The sequence below is a fragment of the Sinocyclocheilus grahami genome, unplaced genomic scaffold (assembly GCF_001515645.1).
Source record: "Sinocyclocheilus grahami isolate Dianchi unplaced genomic scaffold, SAMN03320097.WGS_v1.1 scaffold1120.1, whole genome shotgun sequence".
NCBI lineage: Eukaryota > Metazoa > Chordata > Actinopteri > Cypriniformes > Cyprinidae > Sinocyclocheilus > Sinocyclocheilus grahami.
In genome coordinates this window covers 206410-228883 of record NW_015506299.1, presented here as the reverse complement: position 1 = coordinate 228883, position 22474 = coordinate 206410, and the positions used below count along the sequence as shown (strand labels likewise).

The 22474-nt window shown below is 35.0% G+C and overlaps 1 protein-coding gene across 1 annotated transcript in view; it reads left to right on the top strand.

Moving 5' to 3' along the window:
• The first annotated feature begins 222 nt into the window (after nt 1-222).
• The window catches only part of LOC107567004 (extended synaptotagmin-2-B-like), a 23889-nt gene continuing 1637 nt past the window's right edge, over nt 223-22474 (top strand). The window contains exons 1-17 of the mRNA XM_016252587.1: nt 223-226; nt 5307-5365; nt 5476-5610; nt 6114-6190; nt 6276-6348; nt 6943-7032; nt 8307-8362; nt 10013-10133; nt 10217-10393; nt 10477-10559; nt 10698-10746; nt 13038-13127; nt 13618-13713; nt 19740-19802; nt 21023-21097; nt 21405-21491; nt 21871-22020. Of these exons, the coding sequence (XP_016108073.1) occupies nt 223-226; nt 5307-5365; nt 5476-5610; nt 6114-6190; nt 6276-6348; nt 6943-7032; nt 8307-8362; nt 10013-10133; nt 10217-10393; nt 10477-10559; nt 10698-10746; nt 13038-13127; nt 13618-13713; nt 19740-19802; nt 21023-21097; nt 21405-21491; nt 21871-22020 (1485 nt within the window). The remainder of the gene's footprint in view (nt 227-5306; nt 5366-5475; nt 5611-6113; nt 6191-6275; nt 6349-6942; nt 7033-8306; nt 8363-10012; nt 10134-10216; nt 10394-10476; nt 10560-10697; nt 10747-13037; nt 13128-13617; nt 13714-19739; nt 19803-21022; nt 21098-21404; nt 21492-21870; nt 22021-22474) is intronic.

Genomic DNA, 22474 nt, shown 5'->3' with positions numbered 1-22474 from the left:
TATATATATATATTGTGCACATCTATTTCCAGGTGGACTTTTAAGGCATTCAAGGATGTGCATTGATCGACCGCTATTTTGAATACTAGATGAGGTGTCTATGGTGGGCACTTCTATGATAATACATTCTGATCGTAAAATATTATACCAGAGGCTGCATTCAGAATCATTTTTCATGCATTTGAATCCTTGTGGGAAATCTTCAAAGCTCTAAGCACAGACATGGGTAAGGTTGTCGAGTCTGTTTCTTTTGGCCTACAGATTTTGGTGTTCTGTTACTTTAAACAAATGAGTTTGCTGTCTAACCTGAGATCATAGTTCTGGCATATTAGCCTGTGTGCTGAAAGCGGCATTCAGGGACACAAAACTCCAGTGTTCACTCCATTAGCTGTAAATCACAGTCTTGCCATGGCCAGGACAGGCTGTCATTGTTCTTTCTTTCGGTTTTAGGCCAATATTAAGTAACATGAACAGGTAAATCGTGAAACTCAGGTTGACTGATTGGCTGACTTGGGATTGGTTGCATGGTCTGTTTGATTTAGTGTTACTTTAGTATTATTTATATACGAATACTTTTTTTTCTGTTTTCTCTATAATTTTAAATGTAAAATTAATTTGGTTTAATGTAGTTTTGATTTTTTCATTTTTATTATTATTTTTTTTTAAATGTCAAATATAGTTATTTTGTTATTTATTAAGATTAGTTTATTTAGTTTAAGTTTTAAGTTTTTATTTAGTTTACATTGTAGTACTTCAAGTTAAACTAAACAAAAATAAGAAATGTTGCTTTGGATGAAATAAAATAAGTTTAAGCTTTTTTTATATTCATTGATTTAACATTTATTTTAAGTACCAAAATTTAATTTTTTTTATGATTTTAGTTTATTTAACTGTAATAACCCTGTTGTCAACGTGTGAAAGTGGATTAATCAAAAATGAAACTCACTTCACACACTCAACTTTGCTATAATCATTAGGCTAGTTTTCAGTTCATGTGTTCGAGTGAAGTGGTCGTTCTGTGTGTTTGTGACAGGAACTGGTGATGTATTGTTTATTTGTGTCAGATGATGGCTGCATATGCTGAAAAAAACCTCTCCTTAGTGGGTGTGGCTTGTTACTAGAGTAACTGCCATAATGACATTTGACTTTATTATTATGACATCACCAACGATTTTAATAGACTGAATCATGCAGTGAAAGAAAACCCACTAAATGCACACACGCACTAGTCTAGGCTTCACGTAATGTATGCGTGTGCTCTGAAGGGTTGTTTTGAATGGTTTTTGCAAAATACTCGATAATGTCAAATTGCACATCGTTAAAACAACAATTACGATATTATCGCAGACGATATATATCGCATACCCCTAGTTTGAGTTTGATTAGCTGGACAACTCTTTCTTTAAGTGGTCGGCCACTACTTCTGAGCAGCATTGCCAAATTCTCCAGAATCAAAATGTCAAGCATTTAAATTCTAAATATTTTTCTTAAATATGGTCAAATTTGAAAAAAAAAAAATATTACATAGACCTATATGTGTGTGTGTGTTAAAATCTTAAAGTAAATGTATCCTAACAATATCTACCACAGATCAGGAAGATCATCTCCAACAGGGATCCTCAAATGATGCCATCACTTCAACTTTCTGAAAAAATGTATATTATTAAATGCAAAAATGTATATTGAAATTTAGTCAAAATCTTTTTTGCAAAATATTCATACTAACTGTAAGAAAGGTGATGCTGCTTCTGAGAACCAATCTAGATTAGGCACTTATGCAAACATAAAATATCATATTTCTGAGCTTCAAAATACTTAATATTTACAAAATAAATACCTCAGAACTTCTGCAGTACATTAGAATACAAAAAAAGGCTCCAACGGACATTTGCAAAACTGTGAAAAAGTGAAAGTGAAGTGACGTAAGTGACCCGTACTGGGAATTAGCGCTCTGCATTTATCCCATCCAAAGTGCACACACACAGCAATGAACACACACACCCCGTGAACACACACCCGGAGCAGTTATTTATGCAAGAGATGCCTTTACTGTGCGTGCGTGTGTGCGTGCGTGCGTGTGTGCGTGTGTGTGTGTGTGTGTGTGTGTGACTGATAGATTTAGTACAGTATGTTTGATTTACTGTCTGATCAAATTCACAAGGGCCGTCAGAGAGTGTGTTTGTTTAGATAGTTCTTCTCTTGTCTCTTCTTCTGTATTAGGTGCTGAGAATATGGCTGGTTCTTTTCCTTGCTTTGCTGAGCTCTAGTAGTTTTTTCATAAGGGGTAGAGGTTTTTAACACTCATCTTCTGCATTGATTTGACCCGCAGCCATCCTCTCCTTCTTTCAGGAAGCACTGTGTTCTTTAGGACAGTATTTCTCTCTCCTCTCTCTCTCGTCATTTGTCTTTGACTGAATAAACTACAACTCGCTTATATCAGCAGATCCCTCCATCGCCAGCCTCATTAATCACTGTCTGTAAATTGCTGTGGGGTGTCAGTCTGTCTGTTCTCACTCAGCAGAGATGCTTGTTTACTTTGCCATTTATCAACCCTATCAAGCTCTTATTGATCATGTAAGAAGTAAATAGATGTTTTTCTTGCATTTAGTTCACTCTGAAAATTCAGCTTTCATTCATTTACTCATTTAATTCATTTACTCACCCTCGATATTCTGCTAATGATTCATTGATGAAAGTCTTTACGAGTTTCATGATTCATGATATATCAGTAAAGTATTGGTTGTTGTCAGCCAATATTACTAATTTGTTGGTATCGGTCCATTTTAAATATATATATCATCTGACGTTGTATGTTTAATTGTGCATGCTCATTCTCATTTATTTTAACATTTAGGTTACCTTTGTAGTCATGCACTCACTTAATACACTTTAATAACACTGATAATTATTACATTATAATGTTATAATATTCACTAGCATTTACAACTATTAATTTTTATTTCTATTGCATGTTTTTGTTTGTTTGTTTTAGACGAAAGAGTGTAAAATGTTAAATTCAGCCTTTTTTTGGTCAGAACATGGAACATCGTAATTGGCTAATTTTAACATTAGTGCATCCCTACTTTAAGAGCGGTTCTTCATATGTTAGATTTTCTGTATATAGCCTATATATATATATATATATATATATATATATATATATATAAATCTTGTGCTTTTTCAGCTTCACCAGTCAACAAAAATAATACCGTCAAATCAACTTCCTGCTTTGAGTCTGACACACTGATTGTCTGGCAGGCTTGCTGTCTGATACTGTACATGCTTCTCGGATAAAAAAAAAAAAACAGCAAATGCTCTTTGTTCTGTTCTTGAGCTCTAAAAATGACAACAACAACAAAAAATCATCTTATTTTATAAAAAGGTGGGACTTGGAGCTCGACCGCATCAGTCACCATTTAATTAAATGAAAAGGTTGGACATTCTGCAAAATAACTCTTGCATCTGAAGATGACAGAATTGTCCTTTCTGTGTGAAACATTCCTTAAAGCAATAAATAACACACATACCGCCATTGGAACTATAACGAAGAGCTGATTTCACAACATAAACTCTGGAAAGAATCCATTTTTGACCTCAAAAGAAAAATGAATTACAAATCAGATCAAGAGAGGCATTCCCAAAAGAAAGAAAGATTGACAAGATTGTTCTTGCTGAATCATCTCAGAAGTGCCTGTGATATCTCACCAAATCATTAAGGAGCTCAAGCTGTCAGTCCTTCATTGAGTTGACAATACAATCTACACCGCTGGTTGACTCATTTAGAGGTCAAATCTATATGAAGTTCTTCCTGGTTGCTATAGTTACTTTCAGAATGAGCATGTCTGTGTGTTTGTTTCTCAACTGGGCAGCAGCATTTTATATGGCAAAGTTGTTTGCTTGCCTAGGAAATGACATTGCTTAACAGATCAGATCTTACACAGATGCACACATTTACGTCCATGCAGATAAATCACACACACACATTACTGCATTTGGTCAGTGTGTTAACATGTCCTCATGAATCAGCTTTACATGTTTAGACAAGCTGCCTGTGTCGTGTCAGAACTGCGCTGTTGAAACTGGAATTACTGCATGGAAGTTTCTGCCTCATTTACGTTCTCATTTTACTTTATTTACGAATCGAAGGTACAAAACTAGTGTATGATGCTACAGAAAAGATATTGAATTATTTTTAATTTATATTCACAATGTGTTTGTGAATGAGACGTTGACACCTAACAATGCTTTCTTAGCTCTTTGAAGACCAGAGATGTGTGTGTGTATGTGTGTTTGTGGCAGAGATAAGACATGTACAGATGCAGTGTTTATAATATCAGATCAGATCAGCTCAGTGTCGGCTGCTCTCTGACAGGCCATGGGAATTAGCAAGCTAACTTTAGCTGCTGTCTGTTCTCTGCGCGTATAATCAGGAAATAACACAGCTTTGAGTCATAGACTGGCTTTCTCCCTCAGGAAAATATGAGAAAGAAATAGAGCCAAAGACAAGTCAGGGATTTTCCATTTGGTTTTCCTGGCATATCTCTCGCTCACATGCTTTTGTGCCACATCTTTCCATATAGGTCCTTTCTTCTTACCACAGCTTACACTACTCCATGTTGAGGAAAGTAAGATGAAGAGCCAAAGAGAGACACATTGTCTACACTGTGAGCGAACAGCATGATGCAACAAAAACTAGAAGACTACAATTCAAACCAAAGAAACTGCCTACAAAACAAGGACGGAAATATTTGTAAATTGAACCAAATTTAATTGGACATTTACGAAAATGATTTGCTTCATGTTATTAAAAAAATAATCCTAATTCTAATCCTGCTTCACAAGGTTGTGAAGTTTACAGTGTTGACAGATTTATTATTGGTAATGAGAACGCTCTAGTTTTATTGCATCGTTCGCTCTCAGTGAGATGGAGAGACAGAGACTGAGAGAGCATGTTTTGTTGGCACCTTTAGTTTGCTGGTCTTCAGCAGTGTAACAAAATGTTCTAGTTAAACAGCCACATTATGTCATTATAATGTGGTCATGTAATGAGGAATGAGAATAAAACTAGTTCATTTTAAGAGTTAGAGAAGTGGAAATTGAACTCCTATTTATATCAGCTCATGACCCAATGCATCGTTTCACTACATGCTGTACATTTAAAGAATCATTATGTGTCATTGTGATCAAGTGTAAAAATATTGATTTGTTTCATTATTTTGAGAACTGTTACTGTCAACTGGTGATGTGCTGTGACTAATGAATGTATTTAAAATATCAATTAAAATAAAAAAATTCTAATTATTCAGTCTGTTTTGTGTTTCAGGTTCATTTTCCAGATGTGGAGAGAGTGGAGTGGCTCAACAAGGTATGTGTGTGTGCTGGAGGGGTTTTATAAAAATAGATCTGAATCTATGCTAACCCAGAAATGTCTCCTCAAGAGTATTAACTCTTTCTCTCTTTCTCTTTTTCGAACAGACTGTGCATCAGATGTGGCCATATATTTGTCAGTTTGTAGATAAACTGTTCAGAGAGACCATTGAACCAGCAGTGCAGGGAGCCAATGCGCACCTTAGTACTTTCACCTTCTCCAAGATAGACATGGGGGACAAGGTACATGCACATGTTTACCTAGCTATCTAAATGAGAGCATACCATAGACAGACTAACTCAGACCCTAAACCAACCCAAAAAGAAAAATACACATGAAATACACGCAAAATCATTAAAAATGACTGCATTTATAAATGACAAATAATTTAAATATAATTTATTAATTATATAAAAAATATTTTAGTCAATTATGTAAAATTATATTAACATATTTATTTATTTATTATAAATGAACAAAAGCACTTCTTAATTTTTTTAAATCTGTTTTTACCGTAGAGGACATACCAAAGTCTTTGATTGTTTTATGTAAAGCTATTTATAATTGAAACAGATTAATCTAAACCCTAAATCTAGCCCTCAAATGAAAACCATTGGCATTTAAAAATGCTAATAATAAAAAAAAAAAGTCAATATTAGCTTCTTTTTACCTTTCTGGACATCCAGAAAGGAAGATTTAGTCATATTATTTGCACAAAAGAAAATAAATTTTCATCTGTCTGCAGCCTCTCAGGGTGGATGGAGTGAAAGTTTATACAGAGAATGTAGATAGACGACAGATTATTATGGACCTACAAATCAGGTAAAATACACATAGATAAAGTTTACCTCTGAGACTCATTGGGCTTGAGATATTGAAAGTCTGTTTATGTGTTGTATTTGTCTAGTTTTGTCGGAAACACTGAAATTGATGTGGATATTAAGAAATACTACTGCCGTGCAGGAATCAAGAGCATACAGGTAAGATACAGAGAGTGTGTGACAAATGCCTGTTTGTGTGTTGCTTACATAAGTTGCTTACATTTGAGTAGGTCCCCATTACCTCTGATAACAGATATCAGAGCGACCACACGTGAGCTTTGATATGAGTTTGAACTGTATGTCAGAAAAGCTTCTGTGCTCTGTTAGATTATAGTCAAGCATTAGAGTTAATGTTCGTCCCTTCTCATATTTGCAAGCAGAAGTTTTTGAATTATTTATATGCGCTTTTTACCTTTAACTGAAGAGGATAGTGGAGATGTTATAGGAAACATAGAGAGGAGAGGTGGTGGTATCGGGAAATAACCCAAGCAGGATTCAAACTCGGGTCAGCTGCACATATAATGTATGTGCATTGTGCTAGTAGTTAATGCATACTGCGACAGATTGAACTGTAGTGCTCAAGTTTGAATCCAACATTTCTCACTTTCATTCTTCTTCCTTATGATTTCCTGTCTTCTTTCCAATATTATATATAAAATATGTTAATACATATATTAAAAATGTGATTAAATGTCATATTAATTATGAAAAATATGACAATCTTACCTTTTTGTTTGTTGTTTGTATTTGTAGCTTAATGGGGTGTTAAGGGTCATCATGGAGCCATTGCTGGGAGACATGCCTCTGATTGGTGCACTGTCTGTGTTCTTCCTCAAGAAACCTGTACGTTAACCACCACATACACACACACACACTATTGTGTCACATGTAGAAGAACATTCTATCATTGTGTCTTTGTGTCTGATTAGTTTTTTTCTGCTACATACCAGGCATTACCTGCCTGTTATTTAATAATAACCCACACCCTTGTAACTCCACTAAGAGTTTTTTCTCAGAATCAGAACACTGCTCTGACCTGCTCCACAGAAACTGTTCATATAGGATCTAAATCTATTCCTCTGTCTCATTCATTCATCTCGTTCTCAGCTGTTCATGTTACCTGGATGTATTGATCCAAAATATTGATGTAAAGAACTTTCTATTCATCAAAGACTCCTGAAAAAAATATAGAGTTTTTTCTCAGAATCAGAACACTGCTCTGACCTGCTCCACAGAAACTGTTCATATAGGATCTAAATCTATTCCTCTTAAACTTGTCTCATTCATTCATCTCGTTCTCAGCTGTTCATGTTACCTGGATGTATTGATCCAAAATATTGATGTAAAGAACTTTCTATTCATCAAAGACTCCTGAAAAAAATATGTCACCGCTTCCACAAAAAAACTTATAGTATAATAAATAAAAATAAAATAAAAAGAAGAAATATTTCTTGATCAGCATATTAGAATGAATTCTGAAAGATCGTGTGACACTGTAGACTGGAGCAATGACTGCTGAAAATTCAGCTTTGCAATCACAGGAATAAATTACATTTTAAAATATATAATATAAAAAAACAGTAATTTTACATTGTAGTATTATTTTAAAATATTACTGTTTTACTGTATTTTTGATTACATATATGTAGCCTTGATGAGCATTAGACTTTCGATTTAAATAAAAAATAAATGAATAAATAACTTAACGACCCCAAACTTTTGAACATGTTAGATTATATCGTTTGCTGTACTTATGGCATTCTATATCCTTCATAAAATATGAACACAGTCTTGTATTTTTGTCTTTTCTTCTATTTTCAAATACCTTAAAAACAAAGTTTGTGATTCATCTCAGAGATTATTAGATTGGTTCATGGCTTGAAATTATTTATTTAACTTTTATTTTTTTAATTCCTATGGAGAGAAAAATGTTTCCGGAACCAAGACCACTAAAAAAGTGGGCAGTTACTGTTGCGTGTATTTGATCAGTGACTTTGTTGCTGCTGTGAAAGATGAACCAGGAACCATTTTACAGGAACCAAACATAAGCATTTGCATATATATACGCAACCTTTATGTATTAAATATTTTAACATGTGTCTGTTTCTCTCTCTCAGTTGCTGGATATAAACTGGACGGGCCTTACAAACATGCTGGACATCCCTGGAGTAAAGTGAGTGATACACGTCAGCCATCACACATCATGTAATCATATTATTATGTCAGTTTCATAAAACTGGAAAGTGGATCAGGCAGCCTTTGAAACACACACATGCTTGTCACATGACCTATTTTGTATTTGGAGGTGGCACAGATAACAGTCTCACACAAACATTATGCACGCTCACTCCAGTCTCAGAAATGCTGCTCTTCCTGTCAGACCACATCAGAGGATCCACGTTTACACCCGCTTATGATTGTAGGGAAATGATGGGGTCTTAATAGTGTGTTTTATCTTAAAGTCCGCCTTGTGATCCCCTACCAACAGTGTGCGTCCAAATGTTGAGTTTAATGTGTTTTCCCAGAGGAGTCTCTCTCTTTCTCTCTCTTTTTCTCCTTTTATAGTCATATCATAGGTGGAGCTGATTTTGTGGTTTAGGCGTGGCGAGATCTTGTCCTTTGTTATATTTTCTCTCTCACACAAACACATACATACACACACACACACGCCCTCATATTTCATGCTCTTTTCTGGTTAGACATCAGTGCTGAAATCAATCTGAATTCTTTGATCTCTGAAGAATAAATTAATCAATCGTGATAATCGTGATTACATGTTCAAGCTGAAATGCAGGTTAATTGTAAAATAATGCTATAGATAAAGTCATTAACATAGCGTGGGCTATAAATGCCAGTACTTAAATGAAAACTGTACTAATGGAGAACTGCTGGGGGAGAATGGAGGAAGCATTATAGTGCTTTAATTTTTCCCCTTATCCCAGTGGCTCTCATCATTTTTGATCCGGAAGCCCCACATTAGTTCAACGCAATATTAAGGCCTCCCAGTATATGTTTTCTCTGATATTTTTGGGTGCAATTAAGACAAAGATACTTGCTTTCCAGCTTTTTGTTCACAGAAACTGGGAGTGTTCATGAATTAATTAACCACAATTAATTTTGTGATTTCAGAAATTTCAGGAACTGTGAAAAAAGCAATAGTTGTTTAGAGGGAATGTTTTAAAAATTATTATTTTAGTTTACATCTTTTTTAGCATTTCAATTGAATTAAAACACTTCAATATATCACTCATAATATTAATATAAATGTTATTATTACTAATGTATTATAATAAATTTAAGTCATCCTGTGACCCCCTTGGAAGTTTACTGAGGCCCTCTAGTGGGCCCTGGCCACCTTAAGAACCACTGCCTTTTCCTAAATGTTTAATTTCACATGGTTCAAGCTAAAAAGGGACTGAAGATGTGTGTTTAGTGGAAGCAAAAAGACATTGAAAAGTGTTTTGTTTCAAATCTGAGCATAAATACCAAGAATAGACATTCAACCAAAAATCAAGCTTTTTTCTGTATACAGAAGTTGTTACTTAGCAGAATGTTTAGGCTACTGTTTTCTATACCGTGCAAATGCAAGAAGATTATAACTGCAGCTATCAAGCTCAATTTACCTAAAAAGTATAATAAAAGTGGTCTATACAACTTGTGAGTTCTTAGTCTTGCCCTTCAAAATATCACACATGTTTTGGGGAAAAAAACATGTCATAAGCTATATGAATTTATTGATGGGTGGATAGATTGAATTTAAAGCACTTGACTGGTTTGTTATAATATTTAACATCACTAATCTTTCTTTCTCTCTCTTTCACAGTGGTCTGTGTGACGGCATTATTCAGGATATCATATACAGTTATCTCGTGCTGCCAAACAAAATCACTATTCCGCTTGTAAATGATGCACAGATTTCCAAACTCCGCTTCCCTATGCCAAAGGTGACACACATGTACACTTCACATACACATGCATACATGTATATAACCATAATATTTATATCACATGTGTGTTTTTGTTGTAGGGTATTCTGCGGATTCACTTTCTGGAGGCCCAGGACCTGGTAGGGAAGGACAAGTTTCTGGGTGGTCTGATAAAAGGAAGGTCAGACCCGTATGGCGTCATTCAGCTCGGTAATCAGCTCTTCAGATCCAAAATCATCAAAGAGACAGTTAATCCGAAATGGAACGAAGTTTATGAGGTAAGGGACTAATTTGTGATTGAATCTGTCCTGAATCTGACATGTTTTTATTTACCATCCCAAGGTGTTTATGTGTGTTTTAGGCATTTGTGTACGATCACCCAGGACAAAATGTGGAGATAGAGCTTTATGATGAGGACCATGATAAGGATGATTATTTGGGAAGGTAATGGCTGTGATTGATCTAATCAATCATCAAATAATTACAAGCAATAATACTTCAGAATTCCATCTTAAAGATTGTCAGGATCTGTGTGTGGATGTGTTTTTAATCATTTGATGTTTCTCCTCATGTATTCTTTAGCCTTACCATCAACGTAGATGAACTAGAGAAGGAACAGAAACTAGATGAGGTGCAAAAAAAATCATTTTTGTCTTATTTTGGTCTTACATCTGCCCAGCTTTATTTTTGAATGAGCTCAAAACTTGTATAGAAAAAATGCTTAAACTATTAGTTCACTCAAACCTTTATGACTTGATTTCTTTTGTGGAGCATGTATAGTAGATTTTTGAAAAATGCCTCTTTTCCAAAAATTAAAGGTACCTGAATAGATGACAAAAAATATTATACATGTGGTATCATTGGATGAGTAAATGCAGAATGTTCATGCTTGAGTGAACTATACGCTTAATAAAGTGTTATTATTATAAAGTATGAAGTTTTGAAATTAAACTTATGATTTCATATAATAAAATATGTTTTCTCTGATATTTTTGGGTGCAATTAAGACAAAGATACTTGCTTTCCAGCTTTTTGTTCACAGAAACTGGGAGTGTTCATGAATTAATTAACCACAATTAATTTTGTGATTTCAGAAATTTCAGGAACTGTGAAAAAAGCAATAGTTGTTTAGAGGGAATGTTTTAAAAATTATTATTTTAGTTTACATCTTTTTTAGCATTTCAATTGAATTAAAACACTTCAATATATCACTCATAATATTAATATAAATGTTATTATTACTAATGTATTATAATAAATTTAAGTCATCCTGTGACCCCCTTGGAAGTTTACTGAGGCCCTCTAGTGGGCCCTGGCCACCTTAAGAACCACTGCCTTTTCCTAAATGTTTAATTTCACATGGTTCAAGCAAAAAAGGGACTGAAGATGTGTGTTTAGTGGAAGCAAAAAGACATTGAAAAGTGTTTTGTTTCAAATCTGAGCATAAATACCAAGAATAGACATTCAACCAAAAATCAAGCTTTTTTCTGTATACAGATGTTGTTACTTAGCAGAATGTTTAGGCTACTGTTTTCTATACCGTGCAAATGCAAGAAGATTATAACTGCAGCTATCAAGCTCAATTTACCTAAAAAGTATAATAAAAGTGGTCTATACAACTTGTGAGTTCTTAGTCTTGCCCTTCAAAATATCACACATGTTTTGGGGAAAAAAACATGTCATAAGCTATATGAATTTATTGATGGGTGGATAGATTGAATTTAAAGCACTTGACTGGTTTGTTATAATATTTAACATCACTAATCTTTCTTTCTCTCTCTTTCACAGTGGTCTGTGTGACGGCATTATTCAGGATATCATATACAGTTATCTCGTGCTGCCAAACAAAATCACTATTCCGCTTGTAAATGATGCACAGATTTCCAAACTCCGCTTCCCTATGCCAAAGGTGACACACATGTACACTTCACATACACATGCATACATGTATATAACCATAATATTTATATCACATGTGTGTTTTTGTTGTAGGGTATTCTGCGGATTCACTTTCTGGAGGCCCAGGACCTGGTAGGGAAGGACAAGTTTCTGGGTGGTCTGATAAAAGGAAGGTCAGACCCGTATGGCGTCATTCAGCTCGGTAATCAGCTCTTCAGATCCAAAATCATCAAAGAGACAGTTAATCCGAAATGGAACGAAGTTTATGAGGTAAGGGACTAATTTGTGATTGAATCTGTCCTGAATCTGACATGTTTTTATTTACCATCCCAAGGTGTTTATGTGTGTTTTAGGCATTTGTGTACGATCACCCAGGACAAAATGTGGAGATAGAGCTTTATGATGAGGACCATGATAAGGATGATTATTTGGGAAGGTAATGGCTGTGATTGATCTAATCAATCATCAAATAATTACAAGCAATAATACTTCAGAATTCCATCTTAAAGATTGTCAGGATCTGTGTGTGGATGTGTTTTTAATCATTTGATGTTTCTCCTCATGTATTCTTTAGCCTTACCATCAACGTAGATGAACTAGAGAAGGAACAGAAACTAGATGAGGTGCAAAAAAAATCATTTTTGTCTTATTTTGGTCTTACATCTGCCCAGCTTTATTTTTGAATGAGCTCAAAACTTGTATAGAAAAAATGCTTAAACTATTAGTTCACTCAAACCTTTATGACTTGATTTCTTTTGTGGAGCATGTATAGTAGATTTTTGAAAAATGCCTCTTTTCCAAAAATTAAAGGTACCTGAATAGATGACAAAAAATATTATACATGTGGTATCATTGGATGAGTAAATGCAGAATGTTCATGCTTGAGTGAACTATACGCTTAATAAAGTGTTATTATTATAAAGTATGAAGTTTTGAAATTAAACTTATGATTTCATATAATAAATATCCTCCCTGTTTCACCTGTGTGTGTGTGTGTGTGTGTGTGTGTTTGGGTGTGTTTAGTGGTTTGTACTTGATGATGTTGCTACAGGAAAGCTTCACCTGAAGATTGAATGGCTTTCTCTTCTCCCTACACCTGATAAACTTGATGAGGTAACATAACACACCTTTTATACATATCAAAGTGATATGGTATGACTTCTGTTAACAATTTCGACTTTACTGATCAAATAACAAATGTACACTACCCTTCAAAATTTTAGGGTCAGTAAGAAAGAAGTCTCTTATGCTCACCAAGGAATTTATTCGATCAAAAATACAGTAAAAACAATAATACAGTAAAAACTGAAATATTGTGAAATAAAATGTCATTTATTCATTTGACCGCAAAGCTGAATTTTCAGCAGCCATTACCCCAGTCTTCAGTGTCACATGATCCTTCAGAAGATGCTCAAGAAACATTTCTTAAAATAATCAATGTTGAAAACAGCAGTTGTGCCGCTTAATGTTTTTGTGGAAACCGTGATACACTTTTTTCAGGATTCATTGATGAATAGAAAGTTTTGTACAATGTTGTGTTACCATAGAGATCACAAACAGCACTGAGCCGGCACTGATTAATGTTTTATGTGTTGCTTTTCAGGTTTTAAGCAGCATTAAAGCAGCTAAAGGTCAGGCCAATGATGGACTGTCATCAGCATTATTGTTGGTGCATCTGGACTCAGCCAAAAATCTGCCAGTGAGCATTAACACATACATACACACATACACACCTACAATAGCTTTCTTACTTCCTTATTTTTCTGTGCTCCACCTTCCCTCTTTCATCAGGTATCACTTCTACTACTACACTTGCCTTGCCTTTTCTCCTTTCATTCTCTGTTTCTTTCTGTTGTCCCACTCTGGTTTCCTGTCGCTCTGGGTAAAGAGTGTTTTTGAGGGACACGTGGGCAGTGGGTTTCTGAGAGAGCGCCGCTCTGCCGGGCTGGTGTTCTGTGAAAACACTTCTGCCCTCTACAGGACAATGTTTGTGAGTCACTCTGCTGGCATTACCATTAGATAGGTCTGCTTGCATTTTACCTGCATTCGGTGCATTAACACCTGGTTATTTCATTTACAAATGTTTCATAGTTGCATCTCAACTTCCCTTTTGCATGTAAAATCTTCTGGTAATGCTGTTCAAACTCTGAGGACTGTTTTGTTTGGATTTGTTTATGTCGTGGTTCATTCTGTCAGCATGCTAGTGTTTACAGAGGCCCTGCCTGCATTTTGCATAGATCTAAATAGTCTGTATTAGAGGTGTTAATGCAGCCATTTTTGTGTGTGCAGTTGTTTTTTCAGTGTGTAGGTGCACTCTTTCCTTTAAAGAGGGCGTTTGAATATAGAGCATCAAAGGTGGCTCAGGGAAAACTTTTTGACTATGTTCACACAGTAACAGAACGCAGTTGCCAGCCCTGTTTGGATAGCTAAATGAGGTTATGTGGTTATGGGTATATTGCTGATCAAGGTTTTTTATTGGCCAACGATGATACCAATATCTAGAAAGAAGGTTGGCCAATCACTTATAGTATAGTGGAGCTGTGTATATATGATGATAATTATTTTTAGGAATAATTATAAGGAAAAAAGAGAGAAAAAGACAAAATTTAAAGTACCGGGTGATAACAAGGGAGACATGCACAAAATAACTGCAATAAAAATTTTTTTACTAAATGCACTTTTTTCTGATTTCATTATTTGAAATCAGATTTTTTTTTTCAATTGATAAAGCAGTATTTGACAGAAGGATAAAATCGTTATTGGTCAGTATTGATAATCTCAAAATGGACAAAATGTTTGCTGATTAATTGTGTGTAAGAGAAAGATTGAAATACACTCTTCAAAAGTTTGGGGTTAGTAAGTTTTTTTTTTTTATTGGATATAGAATAGAATATAGCTAAGATGCATTAAATTAATCAGAAGTAACACTAAAGACATTTATAATGTTACAAAAGTTGTTACAAAAATTTTTACATAATGTTTAATTTCTGTTTCAAATAAATGCTGTTCCACATTAATTTCTTCTGTTACTTTCGGTAACAGAACTTACGTTCATCAGATCAAAAAAACGTGTCATGTTTCCACAAAAATATGAAGTAGCACAACTGTTTTAAGATTAATAATAAGAAGAAATGTTTCTTGTGCACCAAATCAGCATATTAGAATTATTTTCGAAGGATCATCAAGACTGGAGTAATGGTTGTACTTTTGAAGAAACTTCTTTCAAAAACATTTTTAAAAAATCTTACAGACTCTGACATTTTGAAGAGTAGTGTATGAGTTGGGGGGTGTAACATAGAGATATAAGTGGTGCAGTAGAGTATGAATTTTGGAAGCATGTTGAATGAAATGGGTCTCACTCTGCACTTCACTGTATGAAATACATGATTAAAGGGGTCATATGACGTTGCTAAAAAAGAACATTATTTTGTGTATTTGGTGTAATGAAATGTGTTTATGCGGTTTAAGGTTAAAAAACACATTATTTTCCACATACTGTATATTATTGTTTCTCCTCTATGCCCCGCCTTTCTGAAACGTGTTGAATTTTACAAGGCTTATCGTTCTGAAAAGCGAGGTGTATCCTGATTGGCCAGATATCTAGCACGGTGTGATTGGCCGAATTCCTCAAGCGTGTGACGGAAATGTTACGTCTCTTACCATACTGTGATGCCGTGTCCCGGTGCGACGAGACAAAACCAATAAAAGCCATTATAAACGATGGAATTTGTTGCATCCAGTGGGGACATAATTACTGATTATAATGACTTATACTGTCTTTTTATGCATTGTGTTGCATTGCGCCGCGTAAACATAAAACTATGTCTGCATTTGTGATTGGAGAAATGGCAAACAAATAGCACTGCTCTACACTGCTCAAAACTCACGTTTTAATCATCAGTGGCAAATCCTGAACCAAACAAAGTAGTTTCGCTTTCACAACGAAACACAGCGTCTTCACGACATGGCAGCGGCGGTAACAATACTACAGCGAGAATCAAAGTTAATCCTCCTTTATTTGCGTGAAAATTTGGGCGGTGTTGTGCAAATCTTCCCACACAGTGACGTAGACATGTGGGGGTGTGTTTAAACGAGGCGTTAATGTTGTGTTACCATAGAGATCACAAACAGCACTGAGCCGGCACTGATTAATGTTTTATGTGTTGCTTTTCAGGTTTTAAGCAGCATTAAAGCAGCTAAAGGTCAGGCCAATGATGGACTGTCATCAGCATTATTGTTGGTGCATCTGGACTCAGCCAAAAATCTGCCAGTGAGCATTAACACATACATACACACATACACACCTACAATAGCTTTCTTACTTCCTTATTTTTCTGTGCTCCACCTTCCCTCTTTCATCAGGTATCACTTCTACTACTACACTTGCCTTGCCTTTTCTCCTTTCATTCTCTGTTTCTTTCTGTTGTCCCACTCTGGTTTCCTGTCGCTCTGGGTAAAGAGTGTTTTTGAGGGACACGTGGGCAGTGGGTTTCTGAGAGAGCGCCGCTCTGCCGGGCTGGTGTTCTGTGAAAACACTTCTGCCCTCTACAGGACAATGTTTGTGAGTCACTCTGCTGGCATTACCATTAGATAGGTCTGCTTGCATTTTACCTGCATTCGGTGCATTAACACCTGGTTATTTCATTTACAAATGTTTCATAGTTGCATCTCAACTTCCCTTTTGCATGTAAAATCTTCTGGTAATGCTGTTCAAACTCTGAGGACTGTTTTGTTTGGATTTGTTTATGTCGTGGTTCATTCTGTCAGCATGCTAGTGTTTACAGAGGCCCTGCCTGCATTTTGCATAGATCTAAATAGTCTGTATTAGAGGTGTTAATGCAGCCATTTTTGTGTGTGCAGTTGTTTTTTCAGTGTGTAGGTGCACTCTTTCCTTTAAAGAGGGCGTTTGAATATAGAGCATCAAAGGTGGCTCAGGGAAAACTTTTTGACTATGTTCACACAGTAACAGAACGCAGTTGCCAGCCCTGTTTGGATAGCTAAATGAGGTTATGTGGTTATGGGTATATTGCTGATCAAGGTTTTTTATTGGCCAACGATGATACCAATATCTAGAAAGAAGGTTGGCCAATCACTTATAGTATAGTGGAGCTGTGTATATATGATGATAAACTTTTTTTAGGAATAATTATAAGGAAAAAAGAGAGAAAAAGACAAAATTTAAAGTACCGGGTGATAACAAGGGAGACATGCACAAAATAACTGCAATAAAAATTTTTTTACTAAATGCAATTTTTTCTGATTTCATTATTTGAAATCAGATTTTTTTTTTTCAATTGATAAAGCAGTATTTGACAGAAGGATAAAATCGTTATTGGTCAGTATTGATAATCTCAAAATGGACAAAATGTTTGCTGATTAATTGTGTGTAAGAGAAAGATTGAAATACACTCTTCAAAAGTTTGGGGTTAGTAAGTTTTTTTTTTTTATTGGATATAGAATAGAATATAGCTAAGATGCATTAAATTAATCAGAAGTAACACTAAAGACATTTATAATGTTACAAAAGTTGTTACAAAAATTTTTACATAATGTTTAATTTCTGTTTCAAATAAATGCTGTTCCACATTAATTTCTTCTGTTACTTTCGGTAACAGAACTTACGTTCATCAGATCAAAAAAACGTGTCATGTTTCCACAAAAATATGAAGTAGCACAACTGTTTTAAGATTAATAATAAGAAGAAATGTTTCTTGTGCACCAAATCAGCATATTAGAATTATTTTCGAAGGATCATCAAGACTGGAGTAATGGTTGTACTTTTGAAGAAACTTCTTTCAAAAACATTTTTAAAAAATCTTACAGACTCTGACATTTTGAAGAGTAGTGTATGAGTTGGGGGGTGTAACATAGAGATATAAGTGGTGCAGTAGAGTATGAATTTTGGAAGCATGTTGAATGAAATGGGTCTCACTCTGCACTTCACTGTATGAAATACATGATTAAAGGGGTCATATGACGTTGCTAAAAAAGAACATTATTTTGTGTATTTGGTGTAATGAAATGTGTTTATGCGGTTTAAGGTTAAAAAACACATTATTTTCCACATACTGTATATTATTGTTTCTCCTCTATGCCCCGCCTTTCTGAAACGTGTTGAATTTTACAAGGCTTATCGTTCTGAAAAGCGAGGTGTATCCTGATTGGCCAGATATCTAGCACGGTGTGATTGGCCGAATTCCTCAAGCGTGTGACGGAAATGTTACGTCTCTTACCATACTGTGATGCCGTGTCCCGGTGCGACGAGACAAAACCAATAAAAGCCATTATAAACGATGGAATTTGTTGCATCCAGTGGGGACATAATTACTGATTATAATGACTTATACTGTCTTTTTATGCATTGTGTTGCATTGCGCCGCGTAAACATAAAACTATGTCTGCATTTGTGATTGGAGAAATGGCAAACTAGCACTGCTCTACACTGCTCAAAACTCACGTTTTAATCATCAGTGGCAAATCCTGAACCAAACAAAGTAGTTTCGCTTTCACAACGAAACACAGCATCTTCACGACATGGCAGCGGCGGTAACAATACTACAGCGAGAATCAAAGTTAATCCTCCTTTATTTGCGTGAAAATTTGGGCGGTGTTGTGCAAATCTTCCCACACAGTGACGTAGACATGTGGGGGTGTGTTTAAACGAGGCGTTTTAGGAGGGCGTGGACGAGTCTTAACTTTTATAAAGAATGTCTCTTTGGGTTTGAGACTTTAGTCTTTGCAACTTTAATGAACTTATCTATTCACAAACAGCTTGTAACAGTCCAAAGAGAAAGGAAGACTTGAAATCGCATCATATGACCCCTTTAAGCAATGTCACACAAACAAGAGTGCTGTTCATCATGGCTGTGATCCAGGATAATCACGAATGTGATATCGCTTTTATACAACAGTTTATAAATTATTTATACATACAGATTAAACATACTATTTTAGACGTAATATTAGGCAGCTACTTTGTTTTTGCTTTGCACAACAAGTTCCACACAAAAACAGATTCAACTGTCATGTGTCAAACAAACGGGGTGCTGATCCAAAGCATGAAAAGCTCCAGTGCAGTTATTAAATATCAGCACATTTGGAACGCCAATCAAATTCAAGGACTGCAACTGTTGTATAAATGTTACTGTATCAGCCCATGCCTCATTTTATAATTTTCATCTGTCACTGAAAGTGTTTAAGTAAATTTAAGCGCCTTGCAGTGCCCATGACATGGTGTGATATGTTTTGCAATCAGATATGTTGCGGGTTGATTTGCAGTGAAGTGTGGGTTGGACTGATTCTCTTTGGATTGCCTTGTCTATATTTCTCTTTCATGTTTCTTTTTATCATTCTTTCTTCATCACTGTCCTTGACACCTGAATTGTGTCCTCTCATGTGCTCACTCTCCAGGCATCACTAATCAAACGCAAATGAATAAAAATATGATGGTGTGTTCTGCTAGGGTTGTTTCATCATTTGAACAATCATACGGATAAAATACAATGAAGCCTCCTCTTTTCTCATATTCATCAAATGAACCATGCATTAATTCCATAATCATTCATTTTGTTGTGTGTGATTGAGAGAGTACTTAAGGATGTCTATGTGTTTTTGTGCAATTATGAATTTAACGCTGCATGCCATCCTCCTAATAATCCTGCCTGTATTTGTATTTGTTTGTGTGTGCGCGTGTGTGTCTCGTCCTTTTCTGCTTGGGGAAATAAGCGCAATCCTTTAGAATTCAACAATGCAGGTCTGAAGAAGGGTACAGTCAATAAAGCACTAAAGGTAACACAACCAGTTTTCTAACAATTTCCACACACATACAGTATAGACAGATGTAGAAGGACTTGGCAAGGTTGTTTATGTCGATTTAAGATCTGCAGCAGGTACCATGTGTGCTGTTTGTGTGCTTTGATTAACCGCATGCAGACCTGCGTGTGCATCTGACTGTCTGAAACACACTGAATTCAGACTCTGAATGTCACAGAGACTATTTCTCATGTGTAAATCTCAGCCAGCTTTCCAATCTCATTTTCCCAATTCTGAATTGATGTCATTTAATTCAAGTAATATATGAATCAAAATTATACACACAATTGTACAGAAATGCAACATATAAGCCCTTGTTTGAATCCAACACGTTTTAGGTTTAATGTCCTGATATTGATATAGTACATGGCATTCATAAGGGGAAATAAATTAAATATTTTTGAATATTTTCAACTTTCTATCTATTGGAATATTTCCAACTTTATAAGTCTACCACATCGGAACTAAATCTGTAGCATGCTGTCTATTATCAGGACTAATAATTTCAACAAGTTTTAACAATAATAATTTTAGCCTGTATTGCAGAGTAAAAATTCTTGTTAATTGATTTTAAATTGCCCCTTTTGTTTAAATGTGCAAGTGCATTAGCTGGACCAGCCTAATATATTGTGATTTGAACAAAAGAAGCAGAATTTAAAGTACCATTTAATTAGATTATAGTGCTAATTCAAAATATGTTATTAAAACATAATCTTGAAAATCAGTTTTGTCGATTTTGGACTTTTCCCATTCAAGTAAATAGGGCCTATGTTTGTATGCTTATAAGCTACATAAACCGTAAACAGCTCATATGCAAGCATATGAAATGTTTAAATTTGGTTATGCTTATAATATGATAATCACATAGTTTAAACATTTATTCACAGTGCTGCCTGCTCAGCTTTCCATGTAACTCTGTGGTAATCGACAGCATGCCAGGTTAGGTTCATAGTCATTCAGATCTAGATGGGAGTAAATATGATATGGTTACTACTAAAGTATCATTTCAGGTCATTAGTGTGCAAATATCTACTGTACTGTACATTCTTATCATGTTTGAGATGACACTATTATTGTTCTATTTCAATCCTCTTGTTATTTGCTTTAGTAAGTGTGTGGTTAAGGTTGATAATGTTATTTGTACAGTATGTGTTTAATATGGAAGGGTTGTTAATAACAATTTGTATGCTCTTTAGTCTGGTAAAAAGGTCGCCAGTGTGCCCAGTCCATTCGTCCAGTTTACTGTGGGACACAAATCCTTTGAGAGCAAGGTAAACACTGACACACACAAGTGATTGCTCTTTATTTAATCTGCCTTGAAATGTAGACGTGCATAACATGTTGTGTTATTCTTACAGGTGCAAATTTAAACATGAAAAAAGGGTTTTGCATGAAAAGAGATAAATTAATATAAATTCTTAGATGTTTAGCTGTCATCGTATAACGTATTTCTGTATTTCACTGCAAAAGGTGATGCTGCAAGTTTGCTTAAGTCAGACTTTACTTTTTAGCCTTTGTGTTTTCACTGTTATTAAAAAAAATTATGTTGAAATGTTTTACATTCTTTCCATGTTACAGACAAGATATAAAACCAATGAGCCCGTTTGGGAGGAGGCCTTCACATTCCTGATCCACAATCCAAAGTGTCAAGAACTTGAAGTGGAGGTAAAGCACAAACATGCACTCACATGCACATGGGGTGTTGTGAATTAATGGTTAAAAATTTGTGCTGGTCCCTGAAAGGTGAAAGATTTGAACACTGCAAGGGGGAGCAAATACTGTTCTTGATATTGTAGGAAAGTATGACAATAATTACAAACCCACTTTTTGTCTTATACTTTTTTAATATTTATTTTTATGTGTATTTATTTATTTCTGGAAAAGAACAAAATCATAGAAATCAAGGGATTAATAAAAATTGACTCAATAGTACCCTATTCATAGAAAGTATATACATATTATCTAGAAGTTGCAGTGTTTACAACACAGCGGTGTGTCTCATACGAGTCTGTGTGTGTGTGTGTGTGTGTGTGTGTGTGTGCAGGTAAAGGATGAGAAGCACGAGTGTTCCCTAGGGACGTTTTCTCTTCCTCTGTCAAAGATGCTGCAGGAGGATCAGATGATTATCAGTCAGCAATTCCCACTCAAGAACTCAGGACCCGGTGCTACGCTTAAGATGAAGATGGCACTTAGGGTAACACACATGCATAAACCTCTCACACACACACACACTAAATAATTTAATGGAAAGGAAAGGAAAACGCAAAACAGAAGCACTAACTGAAATTAAATAAAAATAAATATAAACAATAAATAATTTTGTTTTTGTCTTTCATCAAGCGAAATATCTAAATTGCTCTTTGTATTGATGTACGGAGTACAAATTCACAATTGAAGTAAAATGTAAAAGTACAGTATTTAAAATTTCACATATCAGGTTTTGCAAATCTTCAAATCAGGTGTCTTAACCATTGTACATGTAATTAGCTCTATCAATGTCGTGTAGATTCCTCAACTATAAAACCTTAAATTAAAACTTAAATTAAGATAAATATAACAAAAAATAATATGTTTACTAAATGAGATAAAAACTAAAGTGGCCACAGCATTGTTGAAAACAATTCAAACTTAGTGCTTTTCACTATATA